The sequence below is a fragment of the Paramormyrops kingsleyae genome, chromosome 6 (assembly GCF_048594095.1).
Source record: "Paramormyrops kingsleyae isolate MSU_618 chromosome 6, PKINGS_0.4, whole genome shotgun sequence".
Classification (NCBI taxonomy): Eukaryota; Metazoa; Chordata; class Actinopteri; order Osteoglossiformes; family Mormyridae; genus Paramormyrops; species Paramormyrops kingsleyae.
In genome coordinates this window covers 1736859-1761344 of record NC_132802.1, presented here as the reverse complement: position 1 = coordinate 1761344, position 24486 = coordinate 1736859, and the positions used below count along the sequence as shown (strand labels likewise).

At 50.3% G+C, this 24486-nt stretch overlaps 1 protein-coding gene across 17 annotated transcripts in view; it reads right to left on the bottom strand.

The window, feature by feature from the left end:
- Positions 1–24486, bottom strand: part of kif1b (kinesin family member 1B) — a 75379-nt gene that overhangs the window by 5192 nt on the left and 45701 nt on the right. For 9 of the 17 annotated variants that reach the window (XM_072713335.1, XM_072713336.1, XM_072713342.1 and 6 more), the window contains 24 exons: positions 21887–21989; positions 21110–21258; positions 19253–19431; positions 18886–19023; positions 16240–16491; positions 14765–14883; positions 13005–13090; positions 12590–12722; positions 11977–12106; positions 11794–11884; positions 11504–11622; positions 11314–11369; positions 8598–8706; positions 8378–8444; positions 8201–8285; positions 7303–7408; positions 3902–4016; positions 3428–3561; positions 3264–3325; positions 2949–3094; positions 2628–2867; positions 1662–1733; positions 1203–1324; positions 788–940 (listed from right to left, as the gene is read on the bottom strand). In XM_072713335.1, the coding sequence (XP_072569436.1) occupies positions 788–940; positions 1203–1324; positions 1662–1733; positions 2628–2867; positions 2949–3094; positions 3264–3325; positions 3428–3561; positions 3902–4016; positions 7303–7408; positions 8201–8285; positions 8378–8444; positions 8598–8706; positions 11314–11369; positions 11504–11622; positions 11794–11884; positions 11977–12106; positions 12590–12722; positions 13005–13090; positions 14765–14883; positions 16240–16491; positions 18886–19023; positions 19253–19431; positions 21110–21258; positions 21887–21989 (2966 nt within the window). The remainder of the gene's footprint in view (positions 1–787; positions 941–1202; positions 1325–1661; positions 1734–2627; positions 2868–2948; positions 3095–3263; positions 3326–3427; positions 3562–3901; positions 4017–7302; positions 7409–8200; positions 8286–8377; positions 8445–8597; positions 8707–11313; positions 11370–11503; positions 11623–11793; positions 11885–11976; positions 12107–12589; positions 12723–13004; positions 13091–14764; positions 14884–16239; positions 16492–18885; positions 19024–19252; positions 19432–21109; positions 21259–21886; positions 21990–24486) is intronic. The other 8 variants (XM_072713340.1, XM_072713343.1, XM_072713346.1 and 5 more) reach the window with 3 other exon arrangements.

Genomic DNA, 24486 nt, shown 5'->3' with positions numbered 1-24486 from the left:
ACAAGAAATAAACTAACAGTATTTATCACTGAGTACTGTAGCCTGCAGATCGATGCTGTTTGCAGTAAAGTTAGCTGATAAACAGACGTAACATTAAATGACCTAAATCAGTGCAAATAGGGGTGGCATGGTGGTGCAGTGATTAGCAGTGTTGCCTCACACCTCTGGGACCTGGGTTACCCCCCGTGACCCTGAATAGGATAAGCATTTCCACAATAACAGTATGAAAATGATGATGACATGGTTTCCGCTGCAGTGCAGTCCTGCACAGATGTTAGGCAGCTTATCTGCCCTTTTTTAACAGCATGTGAGGGTCTGCGGACATGAACATGTGCGGAGTGTGACTGTACAGTCTAAATAAGACTGCATGAAGACCAACTATAATCAGCTTTAAGTAAGGAGCTGCACTGAGGAAAGTGACATGTAGCCTTAAATACTGGGACGCACTGAGATCAGCAATATGCGGCCTTACAAACTGGGAAGTACTGCGACCAGGGACACACTGCCTTAAATACTGGGACGCACTAAAACCAGTAACACGCAGCCTTAAATACTGGGATGCACTGAGACCAGTGACACGCAGAATTACCAATTGGTATGAACTGAGACCAGGGACACACTGCCTTAGATACTGGGATGCACTGAGACCAGTGACATGTAGCCTTAGATACTGGGATGCACTGAGACCAGTAACATGCAGCCTTAAATACTGGGATGGACCGAGACCAGCGATACGCAGCCTTAAATTGTGGGATGCACTGAGAGCTGTGCAGTAGGGCATACATACCCTGGCCTCATTTCCTCAATGTCTGGAACAAGGTTGAGGAACTCATTCTTGCCAGCACGAGCCAGGAAAGACGTCTCCAGTGTGGGCACCAGGGGGAAGTTCTCGTAATCTGAGCAGGAAGGGCTGGAGGCACGAGAGTTAGCCTCTGGAATTCTGCAAGAATTGGGGGACACAAAAAGATGGATTTGCTGTTGTTTAATAGCAGCAAAGACAGTAACTCTCACTCCGAATACCAGCACCACAGATTTGCGGAGGAAAGCTTTGGTTTCCATGCCACTGCTATTTACAGTGCATGTTATTAAACAGAAGGTATAGCCATAAAACAATGGATAGAGCCTCTATTCGCTGTGTCCACCACGGCAGATTGAGGACATTCAAAGGACATGGGAAGGTCACCAGTATCAGACAGACATACTTTTGGTCAACAGAGCTGCAGCGGGAATCAGCCAAGGAGGGGCAGGTGGAGGACGGAGTGAGGGTGGCACTGCTCAGGCTGGTGATGGAGGGGTCACGACCCATGGGGGAAATGTCTGACAGCTGGGGCAACAACGAGAGGCAGAGAAAAGCAGACTATATAAATACACTGTCATTTCACACTTACTGCATACCTCATGTTTTAGCTGTGAGTTAAAAAATATATTGCGAATATAGCGCAAATCTGTAGTTGTGATGATATTAAGCCTCTGTTGGCATGACGATTAGGCTTTACAAGATCAGTGCCCTGGAGGTCATTCCCGATCATTCTGCTGAGTAAAGAACCGAATACCTTAATAAAGATAGCGCCTACAGAGGCTCGCTAAGAACACGAGTGTGTAAAGCCAGCAGGGTCCCGGCTAGCCGGACGCCAAGACGTGTCACGTGACCTGTTCGTTACCTTGCAGTCGCTGATACTGCTGCACACCTGACTGTATTCCGTGTTGAAGGTGTGAGTCAGGAGCCGTAGGCACTGCAAGAAAGCGGCATGTGACTAAACACGTGGTACAGCAACGGAGTCCTGCACTGCAGTGTTTCCCATCCTGGTCCTCATGGACCCACAGACGATTTTTGCTCCCTCCCAGCTCCCTGCCAGACAGTCCACATTTTTGCTCCCTCCCAGCTCCCTGCCAGACAGTCCACATTTTTGCTCCCTCCCAGCTCCCTGCCAGACAGTCCACATTTTTGCTCCCTCCCAGCTCCCTGCCAGACAGTCCACATTTTTGCTCCCTCCCAGCTCCTGTCTGTCTGCAGGTCCCCAAGGACTGAATTGGGAAACACTGCTCTAGCATAAAGAGCGAATATATGCAGGGTGTGTTTGCTGGATAGGGGCCAAAGAACAATCATTTAGAGGCATATTCTAAAAACTTATGGACATAACGGCGGATGGATTTGTGGTATGTGGTTTCCTTTCTAAGTTTTTTTTTTATTTCATTTCGATGAATGATGTGCACTAGTGCAGTGATGTGTAAAACCTTTCAGCATTTAACATGGGTCAGGCCAACCCCCCTTTGTGTCTCTTCTGAGAATCCTTGGGTACTACCGGTTTGACTTGCGGTCTCTCAGGGAGTCCTGAATGCGGCACATTGGGGCACTACGGCCATGCAGCGCATTTCTCTGACAGTGATCCGGCTCACAGTACCCTCATTGCTGAGGACCCGAGCGGCTGGACCAGGCCGAGAGGACGCCCACGTAACACCTGGCTGCAGCAGATAGGTGGTCATTTACGGAGAGTGGGACTGCTAACTGACCTGGGGGGGGTCACCAACTGGGATCCTGAGGTGTTTCACCATGTATCACACTGCAATGTGCTGTCTAGTACATGCTTCCCAACCAGAGCAGACCTGCGCTGAGGAGGGGGCCGTACCTTTGAGGCCAGCTCCTTCTCTCGGTCCACCAGGCTCTCGATGTCAGCCGAGTCGTAGCCGCTGCTCTCGCTGGGCGTGACGGCGCTTTCAATGGTGCCGCTGGACATCTGGGAGGAGATTGATGTGGACGTGCTGAGGGAGTCCGAGCTCAAGCTGGGGGACAGGGACTCGCTCAGGGACTTGGGTGGTGCCTCGCCCAGCTTCTCCCGCAGCAGCAGCAGGTGCCGCGTCTTCTCCACCTGCGGCGACACGAAGGCCATGAGGAACGGGGCCGGAGAACTCTGGGTGAAGGCTATCAGCAGATGTTCCAGCAAGCCCACCTCATGCAGCTGCTCCAGCTTCTCCAGCTCCCACTGGTGCTCCAGGATCAGGCTGTCTCCTCTGGGTCTCCAGCCGGCCAGGTTTTCCTCTCCCCGCACGTAGGCTACCGATGTGTCCAAAACCTTCCTTCTCCTCCGCTGCATTCCTGGAAGGGACAGGGTGACGTACACCTTGACACAAAAGTCAAAAAGCACCCACATGTACATACGGGTGGTCCCTAATGTGAAATAAAGTCGCATACCAGCATAAATGGAAGGCCAACAAATGTAAGACATACACACGCATGTTTACATACTACAGGTATCCCCACTAACCTGGACTTCCTGTGTCAGCCATCTTGCACAAGCTCAGCTCATAGATTCCTGTGACTCTATTGCTGTAAGACAGACAGAACAAAGCATGGCAAGGCACATCAGTACGTGTGTGTATGTGTGTGAGAGGGAGAGCCCATGAAGACAGGCTGTATGCAAGGACGCACCAGTCCGGGGTCTTAGAGTAGCCACTTCCAAAGAGGTTCCTCAGAGAGCGAGGGGGTGAGATCTTGGCATCTCTGGAGTAGAAGACCATGCAGATGTCTTTGGTAATGATGGCTGGCTGGATGCAGTGGTCAAGCTGTGAGGAGAAGGTGAAGTATCAGCAAACATCCTACGGGGCAACCCAGCCTCTGACACGCCCTGATGGAACATTAGCACGGGATGGTGGAACTTATGGTTCCAAAGGTCCAGGTTCTAAAGGGCCGGAGTAGCTACAAAATGTTTCAAAATCAAATATAAACTGTAAACTTTAACATTCTGCAGCTGTAGCATTATTATATGGAATCAACAACATCAAACATGAGGCAGAACCAAATGGTTCCAAGGCCATGAAACAGCAAAGTATTAAGGTGCTACACTAGAACTTAAGAGTATAATCACAATGAAGCAGGTAAAGTGGCCCATGAGGGAAGACTGACCTCCAGGTAGGCTGACAGAGTCATGTAGATCTTCTCGCCGTAGGGCGTGACCCGGTTAAGCAGGAGAGAATTGTGCAGGGAGCTGTCCCACACAGCCTCGAAGCGGTAGATGGTCCTAAGGATTGAAGAGAAAGGCATCACCTTCTGTTCATGACATCTAAGGTCATTTCAAGCCCTGCTGTAGATCCAGGGGTCCGTACCCCAGGAGTGACAGGACAGGAGGGGAGGAGCTAAGAAGCCAGCTATGGCATATCCTGCCCACTGGGAGCAGGTGTGTGCAGCTGGGGTACAGGCTGCGCTCGCCTGAACGGCAAATCATGGACAACGAAGTTAGTGGCTGCCCTCAAGGTTCCATACTTCATTGGCAACTCGCAAGCACAAGTCTGCCTGGAGCGACGTTAACAGGTCCGACAGCGTGTGGCTTCCTCAGTGACCCTCCCCTCCCAAAACTACGGCAAGCACCGCTCTAGGAAAACATACAGGCTCTGTGGATCTCTTCCTGAGGCTTTGGGCACCTGATTGGCCACATTACTGTCTAAAACACCAGGAAAGTGTCACGGTGCATCTGTAGTAACTGTACTCCTATGCTGCTGTTTGGGCTGCAGTGCTGGATCCTTATAGACAGACCCCCTCTCTCATTCTCCTATAGACAGACCCCCTCTCTCATTCTCCTATAGACAGACCCCCTCTCTCATTCTCCTATAGACAGACCCCCTCTCTCATTCTCCTATAGACAGTCCCCCTCTCTCATTCTCCTATAGACAGTCCCCCTCTCTCATTCTCCTATAGACAGACCCCCCTCTCATTCTCCTATAGACAGACCCCCCTCTCATTCTCCTATAGACAGACCCCCTCTCTCATTCTCCTATAGACAGACCCCCCTCTCATTCTCCTATAGACAGCCCCCCTCTCTCATTCTCCTATAGACAGTCCCCCTCTCTCATTCTCCTATAGACAGACCCCCTCTCTCATTCTCCTATAGACAGACCCCCTCTCTCATTCTCCTATAGACAGTCCCCCTCTCTCATTCTCCTATAGACAGTCCCCCTCTCTCATTCTCCTATAGACAGACCCCCCTCTCATTCTTCTATAGACAGACCCCCCTCTCATTCTCCTATAGACAGACCCCCTCTCTCATTCTCCTATAGACAGACCCCCCTCTCATTCTCCTATAGACAGCCCCCCTCTCTCATTCTCCTATAGACAGTCCCCCTCTCTCATTCTCCTATAGACAGTCCCCCTCTCTCATTCTCCTATAGACAGTCCCCCTCTTTCATTCTTCTCTCTCTATTTAGGATGTGTGGAGTTAGAGAGATCACCAACTCTGATTAATGGTTAAAGATGAAGCTTTGTTTAAGGGTGTGAACAACATTAATAAACCAACAATTGCCTAGAAATGAATTCGCTAAATAAATGGATTAATTAACTGATACAGCTGTGCACTGAACAGTAATCAACTAACTTGTGAAAAGACATTTTCTGAAACAATGTATTCCAAGTACTATGTTGAATGGTCCAACAACACAGATCACTGCTACTTAATCCTTCAATCATTTGCTCACAAGTGTCTTAATACTCATTCCATCTCCTGTGCTCATACTCGTCACAGCAGTATAACCCTATTTGTGCAACCTCTCTGTTAAGATAGAACAGTTGCTTCCACTACAATCTCCGGGTATCTGGGCTGCCTGTGTAAACTTCCTGTAACCCCGTTCACCCAGCTCTCCCGCTGTGACGCAGCATGTTAAGCCCACAGTCGACCAGTGGCCCTATCAGAACGCACAGGAGGCGGGTGTGGGGCCACAGACTCAAAAAGGGAATGGCTGGTTTGATGGCCTGGTTCCTGATTAAAGCTGAGGGCATGATTTTAGTGTCAACATAAGCAGACAGGGGCTTGGGGAAGCCAAGATTAAAGTCTAGTGAAGGTAGGGACAGGGGAGGTTGAGGCTGGCACCCGAAGGGGAGGTGGAGACTCAGAGAGACAGAGATGGGAGGGGGTCCTGCTAACTCCGCAGCCTGGATGAGAGAGTCACCTGCAGCCATCTTCCCTGCCAAGCACGCCATTCACAGTATCACTGTGCAACCCGGATCGTCAATGTTACCTCCATCAAGGTCTGCTAAGAACCCATGGACAATGACAGATGACCGGCTAAGCTTTGCTGACCACACTTTGTAAACCATAAGCTGCTTTCAGAGTGGTTGATGAACACATGACATACCAACACGATGGCACATCAGGAACTTCTGATCCTCTATCCAGGGATTCCCCCAGCATGTGAGAAAAATAATGCGTGTAAATCAGTGGCTACCCCAACTGGACTTGTGAGCAGAGGGATTTCAGCAGCTCAGATCCCACAGTGGGAACTACTGCTGATATTACAACTGAATGGCATCCTAGGGTCTGCCTGGCAGCTGTAAGGATGGAAATGAGTGTAACAGAAGCTAAACAAAGGGAAGTGCGAGATGCTCTAAGTCGCACCTCAGCGATTCTAATGCACATTAAAGCATTGCCTTCACACACACACACACATTTCAATGCTGCATTATTCATGTGGTCTGTGTTCTTTGAGGACTGAGTGGCCACGCACTGCGCTAAAGATGCACATCTAATGTTCTTATCCTGCAATTCCGTTGTAATCGGAACCCCGATCCATCAAAGTCCAGAACGCATCTAAAAGGAAGATTCTAAAAATGAACAAAGCTAGATGATGATGGGTGGTGGCAGCCAGTCACTACAGAAAAGCCCGCTAGCTCAAACGAAGCTCTCCAAGCCTGATAAAGCGCCTTTCTCAGAAAGACGCTTTACATTCTTATTTACTGGGTACCTAGCAATGTCTTTATCAATACACAGCCTGAACCAAAGCGGTGACCCCCATCAGCAGCATAGAAAAAGAGAAAGCAGACAGTCAGACGTTAACGAAGGAACAAAAGAAAATCAATGACACATAAAATACACAGACGACAGAGACGAGCACTTCAAAGTGAGAAATACCACCCGCACAGAGGACAGCGCATTAAACGCACTGAGTGTTCAGTGTTCTCTCAGCATAAAAGCTCTTTTTGTCCACCAGGGGTCGCCCTCCTTTGCTCAAGAAGGTACCTTTGCCATTTCAAAGCTGACTGAATTACCTTGTTCCCTAGATGGGATCTGTGTAGAGAAACATCAGGGGAGGTAGGTGCTCGTGACCCCTAGTGCAGAGCCTTCCTGGCTGTAACTGCTGCACTACTGGGGAAGCGCAGTCAATACAGCAGCTACTTTAAAATGTCCTCCTGGCTCTATTTATGAAACATCAGCGAGATGTCTTGGACATTCTGTCTGATGTATGGACATGTACGTGACCGATGCACAAATGCGCTTTGATAGCCCTTCATTTAGGTGAATGCAGTGTCAAGCAGCCCACCTGCTGGAGCTGTGGGAAGACTTGATGTTCTTAGCCGAAATGATGTTGAGGGACAGCACAGCGTCTGCGGTAGTGTCGTCCACCTCGGGCTTGTTCCTGATCCGACCTGGAGGCACAGCAAGCCACGTCAATGAGCAGCACAGCAGAGATCAGGCTAATGAATTACTTTGGCTACATACTGAGGACGAGGCTAACAAATCGATTTAGTTGTGTGTGTGTGTGTGTGTGTGTGTAGGCCAACAGTTTATTCTGTAGGCTAGGCTAACATTTCATCTAGCTGAATGACAGTGCTGCGGAGGCTAAGCTAGCTGATCTTGCAGTGACAGCACAGTGAGGCTAGGCTAACATTCATCTAGCTGTATGACAGTGCTGCGGAGGCTAAGCTACCTGATCTTGCAGTGACAGCACAGTGAGGCTAGGCTAACATTCATCTAGCTGAATGACAGTGCTGCGGAAGCTAAGCTACCTGATCTTGCAGTGACAGCACAGTGAGGCTAGGCTAACATTCATCTAGCTGTATGACAGTGCTGCGGAGGCTAAGCTAGCTGATCTTGCAGTGACAGCACAGTGAGTCTAGGCTAACATTCATCTAGCTGAATGACAGTGCTGCGGAAGCTAAGCTACCTGATCTTGCAGTGACAGCACAGTGAGGCTAGGCTAACATTCATCTAGCTGTATGACAGTGCTGCGGAGGCTAAGCTAACTGATCTTGCAGTGACACAGCACAGTGTAGGCTAGGCTAACATTCATCTAGCGGCATGACTGTGCTGCGGAAGCTAAGCTAGCTGATCCTGCAGTGACAGCACAGTGAGGCTAGGCTAACACATTCAATAGGCAGTGCAGGAGCTGCTCATGGATTGGAAATCAGCCAGCAGAGAAATGAAAGCCACACACTCACCGACCACCAGCTCGCGCACATCCTTCCAGTGCAGCTCGCTGCCCTTTTCATGGATGAGGGTCACTGTAATCCTACGCTGGATGCCCTGGATCGCACACGAAATGCAGCAAGTCACACACAGCAGTCACGCTGACAGGCATGCTCCGTTTGGTTGGCTACGGGTGGCTGGAAGCGTACCTGGTGTAGCAGGTAGGTACCCTGGCAGGGCAGACCGACGCTGTGGTCCACCACCGCTGGGATATATCTACGGGGTGAACAGGGGGCAGTGGTGAGTCAGCCACACCCTAACCAGCCAGTGTCCTAACCACATTCTGTGACATCATGGCTACCACAGTTTGCTGGATTGTAGTTTCAGAACCAGCAGGGATGGACCAGTGAGACCAGGGAGTACACTCACTCTCCAGTGGGCTCCAGCTCGCTGATCTCGAACCACACCAGCAGGTCATACTTGCTCACGCACTGGCCCAGGTTGGACTTGGTGATGGTGTTGAGCTTGGTTGCTGGTACTGTGTGGATGGGACGCCCAGACAAAATCAGTGCTGAGAGCCAAGAACACAACCCTTTGATCACGCATTCACATTACACAGGAGGGTCTGTGACGACACTTTTAATGGGAGCTTCCCAGACTCCACTCAGGATAACCGATCCTCCATAAGAAGGAGAACAGAATGAACACAGCCAATGTGTATTTTGAGTTTGCAGACATGAGGTTCAATCGACATAAGATTACCCAAGAGCCCCCAAAACACTCTGCACTGGCAGAGAGCAAACCCGCCTCAAACCCCTATTGCCCTGAACCGGGGGTGGCCGATCTTACCTGCAAAGGGCCGGTGTGTGTGCGGGTTTTAGGGGTAACTTGTAGGTCAGCTGTTCAAACCCAGGTGTGAGGACTCTTCAGCCAATCAGTCCTCTAATTAGTGACCTGATTAGGGAGCTGCAGCGACAACCCGCCACACACAACGGCCCTTTCTGGGTAAGGCTGCCCACCCCTGCCCTGAACACATGGTGTACTGCCACTGTACTGGCAGAGAGGCCTCCCTGCCATCCATACCCAGAGCTACACCCTCGACTCCAGAGCTCTCAGAGCTTCACACACAGCAGATACCTCTACATCCAGCAGCCCAGCTCATTCCCGTATCCTGCGGCAGACATGTGCCAGTCGGCCAGATCCCTAATCTCACTGCAGACATGTGCCAGTCGGCCAGATCCCTAATCTCACTGCAGACATGTGCCAGTCGGCCAGATCCCTAATCTCACTGCAGACATGTGCCACTCGGCCAGATCCCTAATCTCACTGCAGACATGTGCTGGCTGAAGTCTCTCATACATACTGAAGAATTTTAAAATCTTTCCTCCCCTTCACAGCCATCTTTACTACTTTTTAACTGTTACTACTGTTTGAGGACAGCATTTTGTGAGGTTAAAAAAACTGGATGAAAAGTCCTCATGTTATGCACTTTAATATTAAACATAACAGTCAAAAGTAAAGGGCAAGACCAATTAACAGCCTATGAATAAATACTAATAGACTCTTCATTAAAGGGCTTAGGTCAGCAGATCACTTTTCCTTTAAATGAACATTATTTACTTTGAGGTGCTAATTTTCTGCAGAGTGCCATCTATGGGGCTTTGTGCCATTACTGAGTTATGTGCATCAGCATTTGACATTAATATCTAAGCAAGTGTCTGAACTCAAGGTGACAAACATGGCTGACGGTTACAACCAGCAGGTGGCGCAGTTGAGTCCTGGCCATTCTGACTATGAGGCTGCAGGTTTGTGTCTCAAGATGGATTCTGCTATAAGCTGCATACAAAAGCAGGTTTAACAGGAATAAAGAATATTATGCTTTTATTATGCAAAACAGATAAAGGAGGAAAATAAGTATCTCAGCACATGTTCCCAGCTGTTTCAGTTGTGTGTGAGCGTCCTCCCGGAATCTGCGGTACCAACACCCATCTGGTGGGTACCTGCTACATTTTCAATACAGCTGCTGTACTGAATGTGTTTCCCCTAGCAGTGCAGTGGTTAAAGCTGGAAAGGCTGTGCACTTGGGATCACCACTGACAGGCATGCTATGCCACGACATGCTATGCTATGCTACGACATGCTATGCTATGCTACGCTATGCTACGCTATGCTATGCTACGCCACGCGTGGGAGGGTGGCTCTCCACACCTCCCACCGCACAGACCGTGATGCCGGGGGATGGCCAGGGCGGGGCCCATGGGCACAGGCAGGAAGGGGAAGCGGGACAGCTGCTCTGTGCCGTCCTCCAGGCTGGCCATGGCGGAGGACGCCAGTGCGTTGGCGTGCTCTGACAGCGCGTCCAGCACCTGGCCGTGCACATACCCGCTCATGAGGTACCTGATCAGCTCGATCTTTCTGGTATGGTCTGGGGGGGAGGGGGGTTCAAAAAAAGTACATGATGTATGATGAGGAGGGGGAGGTAAAAAAAAAAAAATGTAGGACCAAAGTTAAGAAAAGTGGGTGGGGGGGGTGGAAAGGAAAAAAAGGAATGAATGAGGCATCAAGAAAACTAATCATCTTGTTCCAAAAGGTTAGTAGTACAGAAGAGAAAAGCATGATGAACAGAAAAACAGGAGAAGTGGAAGGTGGAAGGAGTTTTCTGGACAGCAGCCAGCCGTGATGAGCAGGAGGCCACAGCAGAGGCGGGGGGGGGGGGGGGGTGCTGCAACGACTGCACCCTTCATCAGCATGAGGAAGGAGTCGCGCTGCACGATCGGTCCGACACACCAGCACTTATCACACACAGATGAGTCACAGCCAGACACCAGTGCTGATGATGAGTCACAGCTGGGAATAACGTTCAGACGACTCGCGTCACATCTATGGAGTCCTGGCTGCCTCACCTCTCTCATCCATGTCTAAAACCCATTTTAATTACCGCAGGTGCATCGATGTTGATGTAAACAGGTGGAACCCCTGAGCTGTTTGGGCTTCAACTGAAAAACAAACGTCTCTCTAAGCTGAGCCGAAGCCTCTCTCTGATGTGGTTTTGTTTGACGGGTGATCACACACAGTCTGGGCTAACTTGGTTATTCTGCAGAATTACAAACCAAACATTCAGATTGGTATTAGTCGACGCCCCTACCTGGTTTGGACAGAGGCATAGGTGGGGGGTAATATTTCCTGGACGGCTGTGGGGCACTGAAGACAGAAATATAAAATCATACAGACATTTCAGTGTTTGCATCAACCCCCACTGCTCTGGAAAAGCCAGAGAAACACACACACAGCCTACACACTCCGGCAGCAAGGCTTAAAGGACGACGTGGGCGTACCTGACATTCTCCTGACCCTGGAGATTATAGGGATGTTGCTGGTAGTGCCCAAATACTTCAAAGACGATAGGTTTGCTTTTCACATACTCAATGAATGACTCTGTCACCTCCACGGCCACCTGGGGCAAACAGAGGATGACATCAGCACAGGGACGCCGGACGTCTCACTTACTGATGCTGCTCTGCACGCTTTGATAGCTAATCGAATCTGTTCAGAGATTTAAGTTACTATCACTCACTATCTGAAGAATAAAACCTATCTGAAGATGAGAGCTCGCCGCGTCACTCACGTTTTGTACATGATAGAATCCGAGGGGCGACCCTTTGCCGGTGTTCTTCAGGGGCTCGGTGGAGAAGGCCTCGTCATGCCGATGGAGGAAGCTGTGAATGGCAACCACACGATACGGTCACTCGGCCGCACACAGCTGGCTGTTACTGAGCATGACGGCCGGCTAGCAGCTCTGCCAACTTACTTGAATTGGCAGAAGATGTCGGCGTATTCGGGCGGGATGCCACTGGCCTGGAGGACCGTCACACGGAACGTGAAGACGCTGCCCACTTCCAGGTGGCCCAGTTTGCCATCAATACCTCCCAGCTTCAGATCTGGAGACCAGACAGACCACAGGACAGTGTGGGCCCGTGAGCCGGAAGAGAGAGCAGGCTGGGGGTAAATCCGCTCCTCTGGGGCCCATCTGCTCCCCCAAACATGCTTATTGTTTTCCGCCACAGGGTCACTCGTGTTGCTTGGTTTTTATTCTCGTGCTCAGTCACCCCAGCTCACCAGGACTGGACCACAAAAATCTCAAGCATGCGAGTTGCAGTCAAACACACGTACATTAATGATGCCGACTTTGTGGGGAGGCACAATAATCTTAGAACAAAGAAAAATTTACAAATTTGATCTGACCCCAGAAGATCATCTATGTCATTCGGATAAAATCGAGTTAAATGCATCACACAAGGGATCACAACACCTGCACTCATAAAAGGAACATCTGTGAACATTTAGCACCTGCATTGCTGAGAGAAAAGCCCGAGACACAGCTGTCCGTTGCCCCCCCCCCCGGCAGTGGCGCCCCTCCCTACCCATGTCGTTCATCCTATTCATCTCCTCCGAGGGCGTGATGACCTCTGAGCTCTGACCCTGGCCCTCCACGATGCGCAGCTCCTCCAGAGAGAGGCCGCAGCGGCTCATGGCCACGGTGCAGTCGCCGCCCTGCTGGAGGGAAGATTCCTTTGACTGCCCGTATCAAATTACGGAGCTCGCATTTCAAAACATCCTCCGGGGAATTTCTGTGACACGGTAACTGTCCACAGCCCCAAGTCCAGGATCTTTATTCATAATTGAAATTTTTACTTTGTCCCACAGATTTTCAGTGCAAACAAGCAAAGATAAATCAGAGTAACCCCTAATTTCCACACATACTTCTAACATCCTAAACTTTGTGTTAATTTGCTACCGGTACTCTTTCCACAGACATTAGCAGGAGGCATGACCCACCTTCTTGAAATATTCGTCGTCAAAGGAGATCTTGGCCGTGCCAGACTGTCGAACCCCGGAGCCATAATCTGGAGCCTCTTCATCAGCTAGATGGGCAATGAGAGTGTTAAAGCTCCTTCAAGACAGCTGCAGGGGTGTGAGGGCAGCCACAGGGCAGCCGGACGTTGGTGAGGGGGTGCACTGCTGACACAGGTAAGCCCCCCCCCACCCCCTCAAACCACACAGGAAACGGGCAGCATTTAGGACAGCTTAATGTCTGTCCAGTGCCGCCTGTGAAGGTCAGAGCTTGGATTGATTTTTAAATTAAATTCAGTTATGGATGCATGCTCTCTGGACAACCTGGAACTAGTCTCTAAGACGCAAAATGTCAACCAGTGAAGGTAATAAAGACATGGGGTTTTCAGTGTCATGCACCTTAGTAGTAATATTTTTGTCTTAAATGCTATGGAACACGGCTGCATTACTGAAAATCCAAAATGTAAAAAAATCAAAAATCAAAGAATCTTGTTACTCAGTATTCACCCCGACATAAAGCGGCCACTTTGAACTTCCTGCTTAGCAACCAAGACGTCAAGAACGTTGGCTGTGAGGTAGATGCCCGTGAAGCCATCAGCCCACTGTGATATTTGATAAGGTCTCTCAGGACAGCACTGAGCCCTGACCTGAGTGAACACGAAGGTAGTCTGTTTGCGGTTCGATTATGGCGCGTACTGCAGGTCGTCGTCATTGCGGTTCGATTACGGAGCGTACTGCAGGCCGTCATTGCGGTTCGATTACGAAGCGCACTGCAGGCCTTCGTCATTGCGGTTCGATTATGGAGCACACTGCAGGCCTTCGTCATTGCGGTTCGATTATGGAGCGCACTGCAGGCCTTCGTCATTGCGGTTCGATTACGAAGCGCACTGCAGGCCGTCGCCATTACGGTTCGATTACGGAGCGCACTGCAGGCCGTCATTGCGGTTCGATTACGAAGCACACTGCAGGCCGTCATTGCGGTTCGATTACGAAGCGCACTGCAGGCCGTCGTCATTGCGGTTCGATTACGGAGCGCACTGCAGGCCGTCGTCATTGCGGTTCGATTATGGAGCGCACTGCAGGGCGTCGTCATTGCGGTTCGATTACGAAGCGCACTGCAGGCCTTCGTCATTGCGGTTCGATTACGAAGCGCACTGCAGGCCGCCGTCGTCATTACGGTTCGATTACGGAGCGCACTGCAGGCCGTCGTCATTGCGGTTCGATTACGGAGCGCACTGCAGGCCGTCGTCATTGCGGTTCGATTACGGAGCGCACTGCAGGCCGTCGTCATTGCGGTTCGATTACGGAGCGCACTGCAGGTCGTCGTCATTGCGGTTCGATTACGGAGCGCACTGCAGGCCGTCGTCATTGCGGTTCGATTACGGAGCGCACTGCAGGCCGTCGTCATTGCGGTTCGATTATGGAACGCACTGCAGGCCGTCGTCACTCTGCACGGAAAGTTGTTCAGTACTAGTCTGCATTGGTGACCTTGCGTTCTTTAATCACTACTGTACTAGAGCTGACCCTGCTTGTGCCTGTCAGGATTTCATATTCATGGATCACAGTGGGAATCATTGTTAGATCTTTGGTTTAAGTTCAGTGTGTTGATGCTGATGGCACCAGTCACATGGGAGGGTAAGGAGGACGCTAACAGGAAGTGGGAAGAAAGCAGATCTAAAGAGTGAGAGGCAGAGCTGACGGTAAGGAAGGCGGGTATGGTGCCCATGCGGCTCAGCGGTACCCACCTGCTATGGCCTGCACGCCCACTCGCAGCATGCCCTGCACCTCGCCCTTCTCCGTCACGATGGCCGCGCGGTGCACCAGGGCCACCGGGTACAACAGGTTACTCAGGTAGACGAAAGCCCTTCAAAGAGGAGGTGGGACAGGGACAGAGTTACACTCCACGTACCGCGGCTCCCCGTCAGGTTACACCCCCCAGTCTGCTCAGGGCTGCCAGTGAAAGTGAAATGGAAAAGGACAGCCACACCTGGGGGGGGCTGATCACAGCCAGCAGCCGGCTGATCAGACCAAATAAGTCACAAGAATTCAATGCGAAAGATGGCGCTGCTTAAAAAAACAAGTGGCGAACATTGGGTTAAAATGCACATCAGAGTGACAAAGTTTTTTTTTTTTTTATCTTCAGTCCTGAAAGCGGAGATTTCCACATCATATCATTCTCTCAGTAGAGCATCTCATTCTGGATAATCCAATGAGCACGAAATGGAAAACAATGAGAAACAGGGAAACAAAAAGTGAAATGAAATCCAAAAACATGACAAGTGGCTGCACGGAAATGAAAAACAAAACTGACAAAAATACCTAGGAGACAGGCCTGAATGACAGGAGAGACGGCTGGGAGCGGGACTCAGACATTTGGGGGGAAGGGGGGGCGGTTTAGGTGTCTCGCTGTCACCTAACAGGATGTGATCTGCAGTGTTAATGCTTTTCTGCTGCTGCGGAAACAGCCACGATGAAGGGCAGAAGACGAGCGCAGGCAGAGCCCTGCAGTCACAGTGAGACAGCAGTCCCAGTCCCCCAGGCAGTCTGGCACGTCTCTGTCTCTCTACTCTAACTCACACAGCGACACTGACAGCCAGAACGGGCTCAGCGTCTAACTCCTTCATGTCCCACCCCCAACAAACAAATTACAGTTAATTAAACTGAAATAAAAGGACGCGCATTAAGGCATGACACGGTCTCATGGCGGTTAGCACTACACACAGGTGATGCCCTCCAGTGGCCATGGTGAGAAGTGCATGTCTGACGGGGGTGTGGACGAATGAGGGGGGCTGGATCACACCGTCCACAGGCTGCACCCTCTGGGTGGGGCCCAGCAGCCTGACAGCGATTCCTGTGCCTAATGACTTATTTTTAAATGTATAAACTGCACATTATGCAAGTATATTGTTTTACAGTTGATGCTCTTTCTGTGAGATGAATCCTGAAGCCATCTGTATATATTACCCTGAGCTGAATTGGTTGATTCTATACGTGTGCTAAAATTACATTATTTGAAGCTGGGATTTGATTGGTCCTGCTAGGAAATCTCATTTGCATGGAGGCGGAGTCAAAGATAGAACACTCCCTTGCATACTAATTTTTGGGTATTTAGAATATAATCGCAGGCAGTGCTGGAGTGGATATTTTTCCTCTGTGGAGCTGTGGTTCCAGCCCAAACCCTCATGCCAACCTTCCGCCCTCAACGTCAGGCCTCACCAACCTTCCCACCAGGGTGAACCAGGGGGAGCGGTCGTAAAAGGGATCCTGGCCATCTCCAAAGATGTCCGAGCCTTCCTCTGTGCCAGCATCAGAGCTAGTGTCATCCACGAAGGCCTCGTCGTCCAGCAGGTCATCCATCTCGCTGTGCCGCTCGTCCGCCAGCTCAGTGACGTCTGAATCGCCAGTGGAGAAGGTGGGCGAGGGAGTGCGATCGGCCAGGCGCTCGTTCACACAGCCGTGAAAGATCGGGGAGCTGGTGGGGTGGGCAGTGGGCACAGGACAGATGGAGCAGAGGAATCACGGGAGGGGAAAAATAAAATCAAGAGACAGCCATCACAGGAAGGATGGGGAGATCTGCAGATGGTCAGTCATCCTTCTCAGCCCCTGTGTACAACCATGTCATAGACGCTGCAAAACAGTAAAGGCAGGGGGGTGGGCATGGCTGCCCTGTGCCCGTTTCCAGTAAAAACCTGAGACTCCATACCCAGGATACCAGCACTTAAATGGCCAAAAGTGCAAATTACATTACATTCCATTTCGTGAAAACAGACAATTTTTTCATTCATTCAGGAATCCAAACAGGGTTAATTATAACGTTAGGCTGAGCTTCATTGTCGTGTCTAATTTCAGTTGCGGAATATATCAAAGGGACAATGTGGACTTGCGTTTTTAATATTCATGGAATGGATGAAATGGGCAAACAAAAAAAAAAAGATTACAGTGAGGTCTAGTTCATAACAGGAATTGGTAACAACAAAAACACAAACATCACTACCAAAAAAAAAATACATAACATAATAAAATTCAAAATAGGAATATTTTGAAAAATCGGTACAATTGTTTCAACACAATGTAAAATAGAATGAAAAGTACAAAAATTATGAAAAGTACAATGAAATACAAAATGAGATGCAAATGAACAGTCAAACACAAAACGCAATTACAACAAAACAATGACATTAAGCAACACAGAGGCGAACTGACATGCACAGGGATAATGAATGAAAGGTTCTGGAATGAATCAGGGATACGGCACATCCAAGTTCCTTCTAGAGCAGACACAGCCTCCATGCCAGACTTCAATCTAGATGCCATCTTGACCTTAACTCAGATAAACAGCTTACTGCAAGATAATTAACATCCTTGTAAACTGTTCTTCCAGAATCCTGAGATGTCTATTCTTTCTGTCCTTGAATGCCTGCAATGCACCTTGTCTGTCTGTTTACACCATATCTCCTCCTTTCCAGTTACTTCACTCTCAAAACATGCAGTGATGTTCACAAAAAAAACCACAAGTGGATGCCCTTCTCCAACTACACATGTCAAATCACTTCATATTTTAGAGTAATTCAATACTGAGGCTTTTTAGAAACAAAGGAAATTCAAAGGAAGTTGTTCTTCTTTATCACAGTCTAGACAACAAACAGGCTCATGAAGGGCAGTCTCTCAAAGCTGCAGGCTGTAATCTTTAAGGCAGGGCTATTCAACGGTCCTCAAGGGCCGAGCACTGCTGGTTTTCCAGCCTTCCTTCACCTGTGAGCCAGGTGTGACCAATTGGAATCATTAATTATTAAATTAACTACCTGGGAGAACTGAAAACAAGGCCTGGATTTGGAATCTAGGGCCTGAATTGAATAGCCCTGCTTTAAGGGGATGAAGCACGGCCATGGGCGTGGTTATGGGAAGATTGAGGAAGGGAGGGGCTGTCGTGGGCGTGGTTATGGGAAGATTGAGGAAGGGAGGGGCTGTCATGGGCGTGGTTATGGGAAAATTGAGGAAGGGAGGGGCTGTCGTGGGCGTGGTTATGGGAAGATTGAGGAAGGGAGGGGCTGTCGTGGGCGTGGTTATGGGAAGATTGAGGAAGGGAGGGGCTGTCATGGGCGTGGTTATGGGAAAATTGAGGAAGGGAGGGGCTGTCGTGGGCGTGGTTATGGGAAGATTGAGGAAGGGAGGGGCTGTCATGGGCGTGGTTATGGGAAGATTGAGGAAGGGAGGGGCTGTCATGGGCGTGGTTATGGGAAAATTGAGGAAGGGAGGGGCTGTCGTGGGCGTGGTTATGGGAAGATTGAGGAAGGGAGGGGCTGTCGTGGGCGTGGTTATGGGAAGATTGAGGAAGGGAGGGGCTGTCGTGGGCGTGGTTATGGGAAGATTGAGGAAGGGAGGGGCTGTCATGGGCGTGGTTATGGGAAAATTGAGGAAGGGAGGGGCTGTCGTGGGCGTGGTTATGGGAAGATTGAGGAAGGGAGGGGCTGTCGTGGGCGTGGTTATGGGAAGATTGAGGAAGGGAGGGGCTGTCGTGGGCGTGGTTATGGGAAGATTGAGGAAGGGAGGGGCTGTCGTGGGCGTGGTTATGGGAAGATTGAGGAAGGGAGGGGCTGTCGTGGGCGTGGTTATGGGAAGATTGAGGAAGGGAGGGGCTGTCATGGGCGTGGTTATGGGAAGATTGAGGAAGGGAGGGGCTGTCGTGGGCGTGGTTATGGGAAGATTCAGGAAATACCAGGTTCAAAAAAATAAAGCAATAAATAAGCAGATCTGCCAGCTTGGGCCAATCAAATTTAAGGGAATGAGTCAGAAGAAAGAGGCCAAGCAGCCTAAAACAAAGAAAGCAGATTAGAAGGGAAAGAAGATGAGCAGGGGGGAGACACACCTGCCCACCAGCTTGAACCAGTGGAAGCGGTCGTAGAAAGGGTCGCTGCCGGTTAGGATGCCCTCTCCCTCCTCCTGGTGGGTGGAGGCCATCTCCCCAGCCCTGTCGTACATCTCCCGCATCTGTTCCAGCCTCTGCCTGCGGAGACGGGGGGGGGGGGGGGGTAGTGGGGCCATGGCATTACATATCACTGCCGTTTATTAGCTTAGCTGATGACGCCTTTGTCCAAATCCATCTGTTATACTCAGAGCATTTACACAGCAGTACATGTGTAAGGCTAAGCTCAGCACACACATCACGCCTATTTATCATCTTCCGGGAGCCTGATCCCCAGGGACCGTGTGACTGCGGGAGGTCAGGGACGCACTTAAGTTTCTCCAGGGACCAGTAGTGCGTGGCACCATTCTTCAGATCCTGCACCTCCACGGCCACCACGGTGCGCGGGAAGGGTCGTGGGACGCGCTCCTTCTCCGGCTCCGGCGGCAGCAGCTCGGGTGGCAGTGGCGAGTACAGTGTGTCCGTCAGCAGCACGAACTGGAACTGCACCTGCAGAGACGTGGGGAGGAACACCAGCAACAGTCAGCCGGCCGTCACTGCCGGCGTGCGCAGGCATTCCCAAACCGACTGTGGTTCAGTGCCAAACACGAAGCATACAACAGTATTACAGGACACTTAGTAATGCTTCAGTATACAATATACACAAAATGAAAGAACACAACAGAAACGACAATAGATATGCTGCAGAATCACAACAGAAATGCTACACTGCAACAGAAATGCTACACTGCAACAGAAAGGCTCCTTTTCAAGGGTACTGGGTGTTTGCTTATGCTATTAATTTTGTAGCTTTGCCCTCGCCCGCACCCATCCCCTCAGGACCTCATAATCCGGCCCTTCAAAGAGACTGTTATATTTACTTGAGGGGGGGCAAAAACAAAATCTTGCTCAGCAGTTCTTTTGACGAACAGTACACATCTCTAACCACTATGCCATCTGCTGTCTACGCTGGGTTCACAGTTGGCTTTACAGTGAGAAATGGTGACCAGTTCAATTCTGAGCTCAGCCACTGCAGATCAAGGTGACCTAAATTCGGCCAATGAGGTACAGAATGAGAGGGTGATGGAGCAGACTGGGCCAGAACCACACCCTTTTCACCACAAAAACCAGCTCATAGAAACAGAATGTGTTTGTGACTATCACTCAGAACTTAACCAAAAAGGCAAGAGATGATGCCTGATTTAGGCTGTCATTCTGTAATGGTTCCAAGTTGAGAAGAGCACCGCTTAAAAACAATTAAATCTGGAGACTTGAACTACAGCTAACTGGAAACAGGGCTCTGATCTCTACCAAATAGGAACCAAAATGGGCACAAGAAGCAGGAAAATGCAGGTAATCACATGTGCGAGACCAGCCAACATTCACTGTCACACACCCAGCACCTGACAAAGATAACTGCAACATAAATCAGCAGACAGACTGGAGTCTTTCAGTCACCCCAACCAAAGATGCATCACGCACACAGACAAAGGCCCTAGTAGCGGGAGCTGAGGGGCGGGTTGGGTGGCTCTTCAGACTGCGTACAGCAGTGCTCTCTCTCTGCCCTACCTGCTTCCCTAGCCTGAGGTTTTCAGAGCCCACTTCCTGACTGGCACGTAAATGCCACAGCTTTACGCTGCACGGGTCCACTCATTTGGACACTCCGTCCTAATCAGGTAAGTATATATTTCTTGTTTGTCTAGATTTTACTGTTTTTATTCTCATAATATGTCAGGTCTCACATTTATTAATCCACATTATACAATATTATTTCAAGTTTTTATTAGGTTATACTTTTATATCCTTTTTATTCTGTATTATTTTTACTGCATTGTATTCCTATTTATGTTTTATTTTATTCTGCTTATTTATTGACATTTTTCTAAATTTGCTTATTAATTTTTATGAGTCTTACTTTGTTCCACATTTTCTTCGATCCGTACCTTAGCTGCATCATACCCGTGTCATACCTTGCTGTTGTTATTATTATTCTATTAGTTTTTTACAGTATGACCAATAAGGAATACAATTCCATCAGGTGCATGACCTATGCATCACAGAGCTGTAATGACAAAAACGATACATTGACTTTTGACTTTGACCTAGACAGAGCTCCCAGTCTTTGAACCCGGGACCTTTGCGTCCAACTGCAGACCAGGTATGACTGATAGGCGAGCTGAGGCATTACCTTCTTCTTCAGCTCCACGCTGATGGCGTTGGCCTCCTTCAGGTACACCGCATTGCCCCACAGCTGGTCCCTGAGCGAGGTGAACTGATGGTACCTCCACTTGCGGAAGGCCCACTGCGCCAGCTCAAACTCATGCTGCGTCCAGGGCACTGGCAGAGGCAAGAGAGGCAGAGGGCTTTGTATACACTCTGATACATGCTAAGCAATGCTGGAGCGACGAGGCACACTCATAGGAAGCAGACATACATGGGTAGCCACAGAGATGGAAAGTTTCACAGGGAACACACATGTAAACAGACACACTGTAAGGGACAAAGGGACACATTCATTTCAAGTTACTTTACAAGGCCCGGCCTGGATCTCCTCCTCTAGCCTCCATCGCTATAATTAAGCACAACTCACTTTCACCAATTGGGAAGAGACAGTGATGTAAATGGAAAATGACCAACAGGAGCAGTGACATGCGTTTTCAGTACCAGCAGATTATTAGAGGTGCCGGTGCCTAAGAAATGCTGCGCTACGTTGAAGAGAACAACAAAGTAGTACTGGTACTGTCTACCAACGAGTACTGGGCCCACTTCAAGCACTGGGATGAGATTTTAATATCACACACTCATAGCAGCTCTTCCAGGCATGACTCTAGGGGGCGCCACTGCAGCAGCCTGCCATGTGACTTTCAGAAACTTCAACACTATTTAACTTTTTAAATGGTTTTGATCCACTTCCCACTTTCATATTATGAAGACCCAAGCATCCACCAGTCACATGGAAGTTTACCTTCCTCCTCCTCTTCCTCCTCTTCCTCCTCATCAGGGGTCTCTGCCACAAGGGAGCGTGTCTCCACCTGTTTCTGCAGCTCCTGCAGCTTGCTCTCGTACACCTACGAAGGGGGTGGCCAGGAGGGCAGGAAGGGGGGGAGAAGAGAACAGAGGCCGCCCAATGAGCAACCAGGGATGATGGTGGGGCAGGGAACAGGGGAGGAGGAGCAAAAGCCGTCCAATGAGTGACCAGGGACGATGGTGGGGTGGGGAACAGTGGAGGAGGAGCAGAGGCAGCCCAATGAGCAACCAGGGACGATATTGGACCAGGGAACAGAGCTGGAGCAGAGGCCACCCAATGAGCAACCAGGGACGAAGGTGGAGCAGGGAAGTGAGGCCGCCCAATGAACAACCAGAGACGACGGTGGGCCGGGGAAGTGAGGCCGCCCGATGAGCAACCAGAGATGACGGTGGGGCGGGGAAGTGAGGCCGCCCAATGAGCAACCAGGGACGACGGTGGGGCGGGGAAGTGAGGCCGCCCGATTAGCAACCAGGGACGACGGTGGGGCGGGGAAGTGAGGCCGCCCAATGAGCAACCAGGGACGACGGTGGGGTGGGGAAGTGAGGCCGCCCGATTAGCAACCAGGGACGACGGTGGGGCGGGGAAGTGAGGCCGCCCAATGAGCAACCAGGGACGACGGTGGGGCGGGGAAGTGAGGCCGCCCGATTAGCAACCAGGGACGACGGTGGGGCGGGGAAGTGAGGCCGCCCTATGAGCAACCAGGGACGACGGTGGGGCGGGGAAGTGAGGCCGCCCAATGAGCAACCAGAGATGACGATGGGGCGAGGAAGTGAGGCCGCCCAATGAGCAACCAGAGACGACGGTGAGGCAGGGAAGTGAGGCCGCCCAATGAGCAACCAGGGACGACGGTGGGGCGGGGAAGTGAGGCCGCCCGATTAGCAACCAGGGACGACGGTGGGGCGGGGAAGTGAGGCCGCCCAATGAGCAACCAGAGACGACGGTGAGGCGGGGAAGTGAGGCCGCCCAATGAGCAACCAGAGATGACGGTGGGGCGGGGAAGTGAGGCCGCCCAATGAGCAACCAGAGATGACGGTGGGGCGGGGAAGTGAGGCCGCCCAATGAGCAACCAGGGACGACGGCGGGGCGGGGAACAGAGGAGGAGCAGCAGACGCCCCCACCCCCCACAGGGTCACAGCAAGGGCACAGATGTTTAGCCTCGCAATCTCATTACACACAGCCTCAGTTTGAGAGAGATTCTGACCAGTGTAACAGCTTGGAAATCATTATAGTCTAACCCTAGTAACTGTGACACAGTGTACTATACAATCCTGTTCAAGCCCCACCTGATAGGAGATCAGTTCATATACCTTCTACACCATATACATTGGTCATGCATTGTAATACGGTATGACGGTATGGGTGTGGCCTCTGTCAAAACCCACCCACCCCAGCCAACCAGCGGAAGCGTACGAGTGTGTTTGTGTGTCTATGTGTAACCCTGACAGGATGGCTGATCCTGTTCCAGGTTCAGCTCGGTGCGAAGCCAGCAGCCCAACGAGGGCTGATGGGTCAGTCCCAGCGACAAACAAGCCCAACCATGCAATTCATCGTCACTCAGAACTGACGTCTATGTCAGTAACCGGAGCGGGACACAGTGGGTTCTCGCTGTGCAGCACACTGCTGACGTGAACACGACCCTGAGAGGCGGCGCACCCGGAAGCAGCGGAAAGGCCGGGTCTGGCTGCTCCCTGGAAGCTCTGTGACCAATGACCTCATCCTGTTTGCCGGGAGTCTTTGGCAGAACAATACCACCATTAATCCCACATGGGCACTGAGCGTTTCCCCCACAGCCCCACCATTACCAACAGGAGAGCAGGAACTGTGTGGTTCATCGAGGCCTGAATGTGGAACAGGGCCCGGTGGCTCAGCCACTCGTACTGCAATAGCATCAATCACAAATAATACATCTTACCAAGTGACCTCTACACCTCTAAGAATGGCTATGTTAAAGCAACTCCGCAGGAATGGTCACTACAGAAGCACAATCCTAAGAGGGAGAATGGGGTTTGTGATTATTTCTAGATTAACATTTAGCTAACTGATGTTAATCTTTGCAATAGATGGGGAAATGGAAAGTGCTTCCTTTACAGCAGGTGGTCAAAATGCACCGTGAACTGAGGGCTGTGTAACAGGTGACCAGAGAGAACCCCCCAACTGATAACATTAACCTTCAATAAAATGACAAGCACAGCCTTACCACAACTGTTCCACTTTATGAAGAAAAGAAACACGACATAACAAAAATATAGTAATTTTCAGTTCTTGAGAATCAGTTTTAATATTTCATCAGTTGTATGAAATACAGAATATGTATTTGGCATCTGGCATTGAATAACTATACCAGCTTGTCCTATGCAGGGCTGCAGGGGTCCAGGGATGCAGGGCAGGGAATAACCCAGGACAGGGAGCCAACCCAACACAGGAACTTCCACCAATCCCTCCTAAATAACTGCTTGTGTAGTTAAGTTCAGAGTGACCCTGAATCTACCACAGAAATGCCAGGCTGAACTGTGCCTACACAGCACAACAGGTCACAC